Consider the following 15,071-nt stretch of genomic DNA (forward strand, 5'->3'; position numbering starts at 1 on the left):
GAGGTGCCTGATTTGGTTGCAGTGCTGGTCTGCTGACCAGGCATCCAAAAAAGCCCTGACGGATCTTCCCTTCCTTGGCAACCGGCTCTTTGGAGCACATTATTAGGAATGCCACAGATGGTAAGAGCACTCTACTCTCACAGGCCAGGAAGGCTACGGAGCCACTCTTTTTCCGCTCACAAACTGCTTTTTCGTCTGCCCGGAGCTTCGGCTAAACATCCCCAGCCCGACAGGATGACCACGGAAGGGCAAAAATGTCCCTGGAACTACAAGCCTGCGAACAAAAGTGCTATCGCATGAAGGTTTGCCCCCACCCATAACTCGGGTGGGGGGTCACCTTCGGGCATTTGCAGCCCAGTGGTCCTCTCGACTGTCTGACCAATGGGTCTGTGATCTGATTTCCTATGGCAAAAAGTTGGAGAGTGCTGCTCATCCCTAAAACAGACAAAAAAAAAAAAAAAAGAAAAGGAACGAATTTGCCTACAGTGGGGTTTTTTGGCAGCAAAAAATGAATCTAAGAATATTAAGTAAAAAAAAAATCAATATTCATTAATGCATAAAGACGTATGGCACATGGGTTAAAAAATGAACTCCACTGGACAAATAATTAAAAATAATAAAGAACAACAATAGTGAGAAAGATGTACATATACAGACAAAAAATTCATACAAGCATTGTACAGAATTACAGACAGTGGAAATATGACTCTGACATGTTTCAACCCACTATACGGGTCTTCTTCAGAGGGATGGTCTGCTATGAAAAAAGAATACCATGAGTGTGTACATTGAAAATTACTTCAATACAATGTAGGTACCTAATACCCTAGCATAGTTACCCGGTATTGTACATCAAAAAAGATGGAGAAAACATTCACAGTGGAAATCCTTCTCAAAGATAGACCGCTTGTCTCCCCCCCCATGAGGGGCCTCGACGCTCCCAAATGGTACCGCACACCAGGAAGAAAAGCAAAGGCGGTGTGCAATGGTGCGGCTTACGAGAAATCACACTTTTCACTCCCCTCTAATGAACTTCATAGGAGGGAGTGCGAGCATCAGCAGCCAAAAGGCGGAAAGGTCCTACCTGCAGCGGAATTTCATGCATATGTATGATAGCTTTGCTCGCTCAAGGTTAGATGAGCAGGCAACCAGGCTGCATTACTCAGAAATGCTTGTTCATATTGTATGTGAACATGCCTATAAGTGTTCAGCATGCAGAGAGATCTCAAATAATCCCAGATGCCCAAGGGAGGTATTACTTACCCACAAAGCCTATGCAAGGAAGAAAAAAAAAACACCCCTGTGAAAAAAATGTAAATAACCAACCGAAAAATAGAATGAAATAAAACACCCAAAGTGAAAAAGGGGGGGGGGGGGGGGGGAAGAAACCATGTGTTGTGTGCCAAGAGTGAAGCAAGTTCTCAGTGAGGACGACATTGGTAAAACAAATAAGTGTGTACTCCAGTATGTGTGATAATGCTGAAGTGTGAAAAGTGTGTACGGGAACACCTTAGGTGAATGGCTGGCTTACGGGACCCAAAAGGGACCACTACATCAGAAGAGGGATCTGCTGGCTCCTGAATCTTCAGGTTATCACGCACAGCTGTGATAAGTGCTCCAACAAGCGTTTTGTCGCGCACGGACCGGACGGGTACTCATCCTCATTGTCCTGGTCAGCCTCATCTGAAACGACAGAGCAGGGGTCACCAGCTCTGCAGGGCCCGAGTCTGCGTCAGAGCTCTCCCCAGGACGGGGGGGGGGGGGCAGGGGCCACTTTTTAGCACCTTGCACCGCCTCCATCTTGGCAACAAACAAATTGAGGACCGCCGACAAGGCGTCCAAGGGCACTGCACATTCCGAGGGCGAACAAGTTGCAATTGACTGGACTTCAGGTGAAGAAACACCAGTTTCTGAAGTCATGCTAGCCCTACCCTGTCTGCCACCCGAAGGGGAGGTAGGGCAGTGACAGTCCCACCCTCAGTGCTGCTGACTGAGGGGCTCTTTCCCACAGGACTCACCACCCTGAAAAGGTTCTGCGCTGTCCAGCAAGTAGTGCCTGTGGTCTCTGTTGGCTTCCAGGTGCAGAGGGATCTGCTCTGTGTCAGTGGAAGTTCCTGCTAGTGGCACTGAAACCGCTCTGCAAAGTGCTCAGGCTCAAAGGAAATGGCCGCCCAGCGTCCAGTATAAGGACATAAAACACTGGGAAAATGGCCGCCAGAGCACAGGGACACATACTGCTGCTAGAGAAAGCTGAAAAACGTGTTCAGGCTTCTAGAAAATGGCCACCGAAGCACAGGAGAGCATGCTTTCCCTTGCCCACACATAAGATGGCCACTGATGCTGAAACCATGAGGGACAGAGCTGAACAAATGGCGGTGATCAGCGCTGCAAGGGACACAGGCACAGCCTCACAGGCACCTCCAGGAACATGAGAAACAGGACTTAGGACACAGCCAGCCAGCGCAGCCCCCCCACAGGTTTGAGCCCCTGTACACACACACACACACACACACACACACACACAGCTCAGCAGCCACATGCAGCATCCCCCACAGGCAGGTGGAGGGAAGATAGGGACAGAGAGAGAGAAGAGAGAGAGGTGAGGCAGGGAGAGCTGTACTTAGCAGTCCTAAAGAGCTGGGAGACATTCCATTACAGACCCACTCTGATCAGTACAGGGTGGCTTCTGGCCTCGGCACACAGACATCAGCAGTCTGGTCATATGTGCGCCCCGGTGCAAAAAAGCTCACTGACCACCTCTGGAGCTGGGGTTTTGTCGTGGCCAACCCAGCTCTGGTCTGCACACGCTCGATGGCCAGACTGGGGAGACTAAAAGGATGAGGGTATCCAGCCTGTCACCCAGATGGCTGTTGATAGCAGATTACAGGATCTATCATCTTGCGCCAAAATCCAAGCTTCTGCAGAAAAAAGACAGACCGATGGGCCTATCAGGGTTCCTAGGTCCTTCTCCTTCGCTAGGCAAAATAAAACTGAGGCTGCAGTAGCATGCTGAGGGGTTGTTACCTAAGGGACTGCCCCTTGGGCAGAACTAGAAAGTTCTAGGTTTATTATCACATGTTAACATGTAATGCTTAGTCTTCTCCTGAAGGTGGCATAACAACCCAATGGTCGAAAGAGAAGAAGCTGCGTCAGTCGGTGAATATAAGAGAAATAAGTATCTTCCAATATTTGCGAAGATCTACCTGATCCCCAGCCTCCTGCACCTCAACAAAAGGGCCCTGAGGACTAGATGGGAATCTGCTATGTTTAGTCCTACTATGGAGAGACATCATAGCATTAATCTTCTTTCAAATTTTTAAATGGTAGAAGAAAAAAAAAGTGCAAAACAAATGACCTTTTGGAGAAGTTCCTGGTCACATTACCATTTATAGCCTGAAGCATAAAGCAGAGGCTCTATGCCAAAGAATGTACATTGCTAGGCTATAGTTCAGCACCATTAGCTGCTATTAACCCTAGCTACAGCAAAGTATAATGTGCCAAAGGAGTAAGCCTGTGTACACTAACCTGACCAAGCCATCTACCTGCTCTGTACCTCCCACAGCCAGCAGCAGCTTTCACACATACAGCGCTGAGACCAGCTTCCTCCATGTGTGGCCGGCGTCTGACACCGTTAGCCATGCCCCCCCCGTGAATTACGCCCCCCTTTCCTTTCAAGGAAGGTGTTTTCCCACGCTAGCAGCGTCCGGTGAACCTGTAAGCATGGGGGGGGGGTTAAATCCTTTGATGATGCGGCCGTGGTCTGCCCTTTATATTTTTCTCCTTTTTTTTCAAAAGAGAGGCAACTGTCTTGGCATGCCCCCCTGAAGGGGAATAAAGCCAATCTGGGGGCACAGGAAGTGACCAGACCCCCATTTTTCTTACCAGAGGATCTGTTCGGGCTGGAGGAGAGGACAGTGAAGGCTTCTGCTGTTTCCAGAGTCAGGACGGTGAGTGCTCAATACAGCCCCCAGTGGTGACACATAGGCATGACAACACTATACATAGAAGGAGAAATTCCTGAGAAAATCCCCCTTACCTTATCCTCGCAGCAGGTTTTTATCAGATAAAGACCCAATCTTCACCCTTCACAGTAGGCTCTGAGACCTTATAGGAATCCTTCAGGAACCGGGAAACTCTCAGGTTACTCCACAATCCTGGACCTGCGACAGCAGCCTGCCAGTAAAACTTTATGGCCTCAATACCAAAAAGTACTGGATCACAGGGCCTAGCTCTCTAATGCACAGGGATAGGGACAATTGTAGACACACAGGTTGAACTGGATGGACTGGTGTCTTTATTCAACCTTACTATGTAACAACAACAAGTTTACAGTAGGCAAGTAACTTTGAAAAGCAATGTGCATCCAATTTAAGACACTACACATTTAACACAAATACAGTATCTCACAAAAATGAGTAGCCCCTCACATTTTTGTCAATATTTTATTATATCTTTTCATGTGACAACACTGAAGAAATTACACTTTGCTAAAATGTAAAGCAGTGAGTGTACAGCTTGCATAACAGTATAAATGTGCTGTCCCCTCAAAATAATTCAACACGCAGCCATTAACCACTTGCTTACTGGGCACTTAAACACCATTCTGCCCAGACCAATTTTCAGCTTTCGGTGCTCTCACAATTTGAATGACAATTACTCAGTCATGCAACACTGTACCCAAATGAATTTTTTGTCCTTTTTTTCCCACAAATAGAGCTTTCTTTTGGTGTTATTTGATCACCTCTGGGGTTTTTATTTTTTGCGCTATAAATGAAAAAAGACCAAAAATTTTGAAAAAAAACGCATATTTCTTTGTTTCTGTGACAGAATTATGCAAATTATTAATTTTTCTTCATAAATTTTGGTCACAATTTATACTGCTACATGTCTTTGGTAAAAATAACCCAAATTTGTGGATATTATTTGGTCTTTGTGAAAGTTAGAGAGTCTACAAACTGTGGTGCGAATCGCACAAAATTGATCACACCTGATGTACTGGTGGCCTATCTCGCTTCTTGTGACCCGAACAAGTCAGGAAAGTACAAATACCCCCCAAATGACCCCTTTTTGGAAAGTAGACATTCCAAGGTATTTAGTAAGAGGCGTAGTGAGCTTTTTGATGTTGTCATTTTTTTCCCACAATTCTTTGCAAAATTAAGATTTTTCATTTTTTTTTCTCCACAAAATTGTCATTGTAATAGGTTATTTCTCTCACGTGGCATGTGTATACCACAAATGACACCCCCCAAAAAATTCTGCTACTCCTCCTGAGTATTACAATACCACATGTGTGTGACTTTTTCACAGCCTGGCCACATAGAGAGGCCCAACATGCAGGTAGCGCCATCATGCGTTCTAGGAACATAAATTACACCTCTAACTTGTTGACTATTTATTACACTTTTGAAGCACCAGGACAATGACACGTGACACTGATGACAGATGGCACTGATACGTGGCACTGATGACAGGTGGCACTGATGACAGATGGCACTAATATGTGGCACTGATGACAGATGGCACTAATATGTGGCACTGATGACGCATGGCACTTATACGTGGCACTGATGACACGTGGCACTAATACGTGGCACTGAAGATACGTGGCACTAATATGTGCCACCGATGACAGATGGCACTAATACGTGGCACTAATATGTGCCACCGATGACAGATGGCACTAATACATGACACCGATGACGCGTGACACTGATGACAGATGGCACTGATAAGTGGCATTGATGACACGCGACACTGACAACAGATGGCACGTGACACTGACAGGTGGCACTGATGACAAATGGCATTGATACGTGGCACTGATGACAGATGGCACTGATACGTGGCACTGATGACAGATGGCACTATGTGGCACTGACGACACGTGGCACTGGGGGCAGGTGGCACTGGGGGCAGGTGGCACTGGGGTGGATGGCACTGGGGGCAGGTAGCACTGGGGTGGATGGCACTGGGGCGGATGGCACTGCTAGGGGAGGATGGCACTGCTAGGGGAGGATGGCACTTTATTTTTTTACTTTTATTTTTTTCACAGGCAGAACGGCTGCCGCTGCAGCCGTTCATCTCTCCCCTCTCGCACTGTCTGTGCGAGGAAGGAGAGCGGCGCTGAGAGATGATCTCATATGTTTACATATGAGATCATCTCCCATTGGACACGCCGATCACGCTGTAAACGGCCGCTGTGATTGGCCGTTTACAGCGATCTGTGTTTGCCTGTCCCCGGGGGACACGGCGAACACAGAACTTCCGCGATGCGCGGCGGCGCGCATTGCGGAAGTAAACATCAGGTCGTCCAGGGACGACTGCCCGGACGAACGCGCCTGCTCTACGGCCGTCATTCGGCTATAGGGCGGGCGCGAGGAGGTTAAAGTCTAAACTGCTGGCAAAAAAAGTGAGTACACCCCTAAGTGAAATTTTCCAAATTGGGCCCAAATTGTCAATATTTTGGGAATGGGGTTAACGAGAGCTTCACAGGTTGCCAATGGAGTCCTCTTGCACTCCACCATGACAACATCATGGAGCTGGTGGATGTTAGAGACCTTGTGCTCCCTCCACCTTCCGTTTGAGGATGCCCCACAGATGCTCAATGGGGTTTAAGTCTCGAGACATGCATGGCCAGTCCATCGCCTTTACCTGCAGCTTCTTTAGCAAGGCAGTGGTCGTCCTGGAGGCGTTTGGCATTATTATGTTAGAATATTGCCCTGCAGTCCCGTCTCTGAGGGGAGGGGATCATGCTCTGCTTCAGTATGTCACAGTACATGTTGAAATTAATGGTTTCCTCAATGAACTGTAGCTCTCCAGCACTGGCAGAACTCATGCAGCCACAGACCATGACACACCCACCACCATGATTGACAGTAGGCAAGAAACACTTTTCTTTATACTCCTCACCTGGTTGCCACCACACATGCTTGACACAATCTGAACCAAATAAGTTTATCTTGGTCTCATCAGACCACAGGACATGGTTCCAGTAATACATGTCCTTAGCCTGCTTGTCTTTGTCAAACTTTTTGCAGGCTTTCTTGTGCATCATTTTTAACCACTTCCATACCAGGCACTTAGGCCCCTTACACACTGTCGGACTGTTCAGGTCTGCCTGTCAGTTTTGACGGCGGACCTGAACGAGCACTCCATGCTGGTCTATGGAGCGATGGATTTCAGCGGTGACATGTCCGCTGACATCCGTCCCGGTCCGATCTGCCAATAGCAAAAGGATAGCCCTACGTCCGGATTCATCGCTGGCAGATCGGACTGGGTGAGATCTGATGAAAAACGGACATGCTGTCCGTTTTCATTCAATCTCTCCATAGAATCCAGCGGCACTCGACAAGCCCCTCACCGCTCAGTGAGCAGAGAGGGACCTGTCATCTGCTGGCTCACCGGAGATCAGGTCCCAGGTCAGCTGAGCTGGTGGAACACAGGCGGACTCCACGTAAGTGGATCCGCCTTGTCTAAATGAGGCCTTAGACATCTACCTGCCCAAGCCAATTTTCAGCCCTGCAGCAATTTACCGTAAATGACAATTGCGCGGTCATACAACACTTTACCCAAACAAATTTCTTATCATTTTGTTCCCACAAATAGAGCTTTATTTTGGTGGCAGTTGATCACCTCTGCAGTTTGTATTTTTTACGCAAATTAAAAATGACCGAAAATTTTGGAAAAAAAACACAAGTTTTTCTTTGTTTCTGTTAAATTTTTTTGTAAATAAGTACGTTTTCTTCTTCAATGATGGCCACTGATATGACTACACTGATATGGTGGCACTGATGGGCACTGGTGAGGTGGCACCAACGGGCACCGATAGGCGGCACTGATGGGCACTCACGGGTGGAACTGATGGGCACTGATGGGCATGGATGAACACTGATAGGTGGCACTGATGAACATGGATGGGTGGCACTGATGACACAGATTGGTGGCATTGCTGGGCATCATGCTATATAATTATGCCAGTCAGTGCCCATTTGTGGGCAATGATTGGCACAGATTGGGCATAATTTGCACATGTGGATGGCCATGGGGTACATAACTGGCCATCCACATGTTGCCGCCTTCCCTGGTGGTCCTGGCGGTTCTCCTGGTGGATCTAGTGTTGGCATCCGAGTGGGGGGCTGCACTAATAATAAGTGCAGACCTCCCCTGTCAGGAGAGCCACCGATCGGCTCTCCTCTAGACATGTGCGATTTGTTTCGTACGAATCGAAAATTTGTACGAATTTCCAGAAAATCGTAGATTCATACGAATCCGAAATACAAATTTTTATGCTTCCGAATTTCATACGAAATTTCGTTAACGAATTTCGGATCCAAATTAACAGAAACATGACTGGTGTTTTGTTCACCAATCAGAGGAAGTCAGTACAGCACAGGGATGGTGGGAGCCCCTCATAATGATAAATTCATCATAACAAACTTTTATTTTAACAACAAGTTTACGAATCTAACGAAAACTCATATTTCGTACTAATCCGAATTAAATTTAGTACACGAATTATGTTTTTTTTTTGACGTGAGTGAGGAAAAGCCGATCAATGGCTTTTCCTGTTGACATCATGATCAGCCGTGATTGGACCCGGCTGATCAGGTGGCAAAGGGCCTACGTCAAAGGCTCTTTACCAAGATCGGTGGAGCGGTGTGTCAGACTGGATGTCATATGATGCCCAGTCAGGATAACTGAACCACCGCCCAGCCGTCATTTTGCTATAGGCCGCTCGCCCTCTGTTTGTGGCCAGGCTGTGGAAGTCTCACACATGTGGTATCACCGTACTCAGCAGGAGTAGGAGAATCTATTTTGGGGTGTCATTTTTGGTATGTACATGCTATTTGTTAGAAATATTGTATAAATGGACAACTTTGAGTTAACAAAAAAAATGTGCTTTAACCACTTCCCGCCTGCCAGCTGTCAAATGACTTTCTTGACTTTGTGTGGGGATATCTGAATGATGCCTGCAGCTACAGGCAGCATTCAGATGTCATCTTTTTCAGCTGGCAATTCCCTACACCATAAGAATGATCATAGTGGCTGTTCCGCTGCTTGATCATTCTTACGGGAGGCGGGAGGGGACATCCCCCCCCCTCCTGCCGCCCTCCAGTGTTTCTACCGCCTCACTGCTACGATCGAAGCCAGGATCGTTTTTTTTTTATTTCAGGCTTTCCAGCCTAGAGGTGAGATGTGGGTTCTTATTGACCCCATATCTCACGTAAAGAGGACCTGTCATGCCATATTCCTATTACAAGGGATGTTTACATTCCTATGGGGATTTTTAAGTAGTTAAGTTTGGCGCCATTCCACGAGCGTGTGCAATTTTGAAGGGTGACATGTTAGGTATCTTTTATTTATTTTAAAAAAAAGCCTTTTTTTCTTTTATAGCGCAAAAAAGAAAAAAACCCAATGGTGATTAAATACCAACAAAAGAAAGCCTGATTTGTGTGTAAAAAAACAATCATATGGGTACAGTGTTGTATGACTGAGTAATTATCATTCAAAATGTGAGCACTGAAGACTGAAAATTGGTCTGGTTATTAAGGGGGTTTAAGTGCCCAGTGGTCAAAAAAGGCTTCCTTCTAGGACAACAGCCATGCAGACCAATTTGATGCAGTGTAAGGTGTGAGCACTGACAGGCAAACCCCCCACCCTTTCAACCTCTGCAGCAATTCTGGCAGCACTCATACGTCTATTTCCCAAAGACAACCTCTGGATTTTACACTGAGCACGTGCACTCAACTTCTTCGGTCGATCATGGCGAGGCCTGTTCTGAGCGATACCTGTTAAACCACTGTATGGTCTTGGCCACCTTAATGCAGCTCAGTTTCAGGGTCTTGGCAATCATCTCATGTCCTGGGCCATCTTTATGTAGCGCACAAATTAATTTTTTTTCCAGTGTTTTGCCATGAGGTGCTATTTTGAACTTCCAGTGACCAGTATGAGAGAGAGTGAGAGCGATACAAACCTAACACACCTGCTCCCCATTCACACTGCCCAATTTGGACATTTTCACTTAGGGGTGTACTCACTTTTGTTGCCAGTGGTTAAGACATTAATGGCTGTATGTTGATTTATTTTGAGGGGACAGGAAATTTGCACTGTTATACAAGCTGTACACTCACTACTTTACATTGTAGCAAAGTGTAATTTCTTCAGTGTTGTTACATGAAAGTATATAATAAAATATTTACAAAAATGTGAGGGTGTACTCACTTTTGTGAGATACTGTATATATAAAAAGTGTAAGGATAGGAAGAGTCACCCTTTAAGTTTATACTCTTCTTATTACATTTAGACTCTGCTTGAACAGATATATACTGAAGGTTAGTGAAACTGCTTCCCACACCATGCTTTGCAAGTTTCTTCTGAAGTCTGCAAGAAGCAGGATGCGCCTGTGCTCACAGCTGACATTTGGGTTTTGCATACTTGCAAAACATGATAAGAGCTTAAGGTTATAAAAACATATTTTTATACATGTTCCATAGAAATTATTTCTAGCAGAAATCACCTAAACATTTTGCTTATTGTATGACAAACATAGATGTGGATGTATACGATTGGTTGTGTTTTTTGTCATTTGATTGGTTGACTAAAGGGCCTTTCCCCCTTGTGTCTTGTGTATTCTCTAAGTGCATATATTCAATGTTCACGGAATAAAGAATGGTACTCTTGATAATCCATTCATTGTGCATGGTTGCCTTAACTACCCGACCGGTCAGAGTGTCTTTCCAATTACCACTAGAGTCCAGCTCGAGCAGAACTAGAGGGGCGCACCTTACAAAAAGCAAACTTTCTATTGCTGAGCATACAACATGCAATCTGGTTGTCCAATCTGCACAGCCCAACAGGTTCATACAGCATAGAATATAGAATAACCTATTACACTAATCAGGAAAGACAGAGAACTGCATAGTAATGGTTGCATCTATATGAAACTGTCCCATCTGCACAATTATACAGTGTATGGCCAACTTAGTTAGAACCAGACAATCAAAGTAGTACCATAAGGTATGCCCTTAGGGCAGGGGTCTCAAACCGGCGTCTCTCCAGCTGTTGCGAAACTACAAGTCCCATCATGCCTCTGCCTGTGGGAGCCATGCTTGTAGCTGTCAGCCTTGGAATGCCTCAGGGGACTTGTAGTTTTGCAACAGTTGGAGGGCCACTGGTTTGAGACCCCTGCCTTAGGGTTTAATGTGTCTAGTAAATAAATCCAATCTAATTCCCCCTGGAATTAAACTTGGCTATAAACCTAGCCAAATCCCCCCCCCCCCCCCCACCTTCAGCAGGGTCCAGTTTGTGAAAGCATGGTTACAAGCCCACTTCACATCCATCCGATGGGGTCCGGTCCCCTATGGTTCTGCAGAGACAACTGATCAGGAAGCTGCATGAAGAGCTGGATTGGCCATGGTGCAGCAGATCTTGATAGAAGAATCATCCTGCTGGAGAGAGATGCCTTCTCCACAGAAGGTAAGCCTCTCTCAGCAGAGAGAAGAGGTCCATCAGCCAAGGGCTCTAGCACAAAATGGAGGCTAACTGAAAATAGGACACGTCATATTGGGGGGGGGGGGGGGGGGTGTCCTTGCAGCCTTCCTTTGCTTGCCACTTTCCTATGACCTGAAGGTAGCTTCATATAACTCAGTCATAATGATTAAAGTGACTGTGTCCTGAAAAGCTAGTAATATTTTACCTCTTCCAGACAGTTTTAAGAGTTAAACTATAACCTTGTAGGATTCTGCCAGTTCAACTTTTCTTCAATTTCTGAATGAGGTTACGTCCAGGCACTATGTTCTCCACATATAAAGTTAGAGCAAATAAAACATTCCCAGGACCCTTTGGAACTGCATGACTAACAAGGCTCCACAAGGAGCATATACACATCTAAAGTTTCAAACGGGTAAATATAGAAACCTTGAGTTATATTTTGCTTTTTTTGTACACGTCACAGCAAGCATGCACTGTATAAAAATTGTGATTTTAGGGATACTGGCTGAATTATGCACAAGGAGCAACATACCATTTATTATCACAAAGATGCACTTTAAATAAAGGTAACATACCTTTCTAGGTGAACATTTTCTATTGTTGGCCCTCCTCCAGAACGTGATTTTGCAGTGACAGGGTAGGCACCAAAGGCAGCAGCGATGCAACTGCATTCTGCAAATATCCAGGCTACATAAAAACGCATTCGAAAAACGAAGAAGATTGGGACCATGTAAAAAAGGCGAAATAGAAAAGCTTGCTCATAAAACTCATCCTTTTTAACATAATTTAGAGGAAAATAATAGGAGATTATAAGAAACAGAACACCAAATACTGGTGTAGGTCTCAGCCGCGCCATCATGGGCTTCCAGCTCGGGATATCTTGAGCATTAATTTGATGTAGCCAGTCATGGTAAGTTTTGTAGCGATAGAAGGGTCCTGCAAAAAAAAAAAAAAAAGAAGATATATGAAAAAGTCATAACTTTTTTTCCAAGGAATTAACAGTATGTGTACCTATAAAATTTGTTTGCAACTGAGAATGTTTGAAAGCTGGCCAAAGATGGATCAAAATTTGTCCGGTTCAGCAGGTATCAGCCAAATCTCAATCCATGTCTGCGTGTCCCTGCTCAACAGAAGTCGATCATTATGTTGAATGGGAATGTTGGAAAACATTTCTTGATCATCAGCTGCAGCCAATTCCAGCTGTCAGAATACATGTATCAGCAGTGAGATTCCTTCATCCACCAGCTCAATAGCTGAACTAAAAGAAAGGTCCATCTATGGCCAGATTTATTCTATAACTGTCATGGTTACAGATATCAGAGGGCACTAGAGGATGAGGAGGTAATTAAATTGGCATGATGGTATTGTAGCACCCTCCTAGGTAGATGCTAGGATACTTAGGCAAGTTTGGTGATAATGTTTGGTTTTTGACAGGCAAATTTAGTTGCCACACTGCACAGTGTGGCTGTATTTATCTGGTAGGCAAAAGCATATTTTGCTCACTGTATCCAGTGAAGCTGTAATCTGCTAGTTAGGTCTGCTCAGTTGCTGCCAGTCTGGCCTATACAAGTCTACTCTGTATTCAGGAGACTTTTGAAGATTCTGGATAGTAGATGTGAAGCTATGCAGATGCCAGCATGAATATAGATACATACCTGGCCTATCCCAGGGGATATGTGTACTGAGGGAGGTCAGCACTGAGGGAACGGGGTACACACAGGGAGACATCTGTACTGTAGGATCTATATTGAGACGGGCTATACTGAGGGGAGTCTGTACGGACGTTGCTATAACACTCCCAGGTTTTCATCACAGGAATAAACTCTCAAACACTGAGCGCAAAAAATCAGAAAAAGAGCTTGCTACTAGCAGTAATGGCTGGGAATGTCTTAGAAAAGTCCTAGCACTAAGCCTGAATGGGATTATGCCATCTCTGGGAGATTTTCAATCACACTTTGGGTGTATAGTACATAGATAGCTTACACCTACAGAAACAGAAAAATCATGGCAGGAAAGAAAAACAAAAAAAAAAAAAACCAACAGTAGCCCATGGAGTCCGCCCATTTTTTTTTTTTCGTTTTTTTTTTTAACAGGTTATGCATTTTTTTTGTTAACTTTGTGTGTTCGAGTATAGATCTATGTTTGTCCCAAGCATGTTTGAAGCCATTTATTGTTGACTGGCTCACTACCTCTGTTGGAAATCTATTCCAAGCATTAACTATCCTTTCACTAAAATAACACTTTTTTAAGTGGAGTTCCACCCAAAAGTGGACTTCCGCTGATTTGTCTCCTCCCCCCCCCCTCAGGTGCCACATTTGGCACCTGGGGGGGGACCTTGAACAGGTATCATGTTCCCACGTCCGGGCTGCAGCCCATGACATCACCACTCGGCACCCTCCTCCCCCTGCCGTCAGAACAGTAGGAGAGAGGGGCGGAGCCTCACAAATGCGCATTAGGGTTCCCGGCGTGAAGCTGTAAGGCTACACTGCAGAGTTCCCTTACCCGCAATGGTGGCGGCATGTTTCCATCAGCTGTGGTGCTGACATCACTGGACTCCAGGACAGGCAAGTGTCCTATTATTAAAAGCCAGCAGCTGCAGTATGTGTAGCTGCTGGCTTTTCATTTTTGTAGCAGTGGGCAGAACACCGCTTTGAGATTAGTTTTGAAAAATTCCTCTGGTTAGTTTGAGGTCATGTGTTCTTGAGGTGTTCTTGATTTTGGCTTCAGACTGAAAAAACTGCCCTCCTGAATCTTATTGCCCCCCTTGAAGTAAAGTTCCTGAAGTCGCTCTCTATTTTCAAACACACCTGAGAATAAAATGGAGATTGTTTCAATACTTTGTTACACTGTATTTGCACAGCATTCTTACAAAAGCAATTTTTTAGCCAAATTTTTTACTATATTGTGAAAGATAATGTTACGCCAAGTAAATTGATACCCAACATGTCATGCTTCAAAATTGCGCCCTCTTGTGGAATGGCGACAAATTTTAGCACTTAATCACCATAGGCAAGTTTTAACAATTTCTACAGGTTACCGGTTTTTAGTTACAGAGGTCTAATGCTAGAATTATTGCTCTCACTCTAATGATCACAGCGATACTCACATTTGTGGTTTTAAAACTGTTTACATATGTGGGTGCGACTTATGCATGCATTTTCTTCTGGAATGTAAACATCCCTTGTAATAGAAAAAAGCATGACTGAGCCTCCTTAACCACTTACACCCTGGGCACTTAAATCCCCTTCCTAACCAGACCAATTTTCAGCTTTCGGTGCGCTCACATTTTGATTGGCAATTACTCAGTAATGCAACATTTTACCCATATGAAATTTGTCTTTTTCACACAAATAGAGCTTTCTTTTGGTGGCATTTGATCACCTCTTTTTATTTTTTTGCGCTATAAATAATAGAAAAAAAAAACATTTTGTAAAAAGATTTGTAAATTAGTCATTTTTCTTCATAAATTTTGGCCACCTGATCTCATTTCTTGAGACCCTAACAAGCCAGAAAAGTAGAAATACCCCCCAAATGACCCCTTTTTAGAAAGCAGGCAGTCCAAGGCATTTAGTAAGAGGCAT

The 15,071-nt window shown here is 44.9% G+C and overlaps 1 protein-coding gene across 5 annotated transcripts in view; it reads right to left on the reverse strand.

Annotated features, from left to right (window-relative positions):
- The window catches only part of LOC143957013 (membrane-bound acylglycerophosphatidylinositol O-acyltransferase mboat7-like), a 788,470-nt gene that overhangs the window by 210,593 nt on the left and 562,806 nt on the right, over positions 1–15,071 (reverse strand). For all 5 annotated transcript variants that reach the window (XM_077467161.1, XM_077467165.1, XM_077467162.1 and 2 more), the window contains one exon: positions 12,066–12,426. In XM_077467161.1, the coding sequence (XP_077323287.1) occupies positions 12,066–12,426 (361 nt within the window). The remainder of the gene's footprint in view (positions 1–12,065; positions 12,427–15,071) is intronic.

This window comes from Lithobates pipiens, unplaced genomic scaffold, assembly GCF_037356315.1.
Source record: "Lithobates pipiens isolate NorthernLeopardFrog02 unplaced genomic scaffold, aLitPip1_a1.2 Scaffold_48, whole genome shotgun sequence".
Taxonomy (NCBI): domain Eukaryota; kingdom Metazoa; phylum Chordata; class Amphibia; order Anura; family Ranidae; genus Lithobates; species Lithobates pipiens.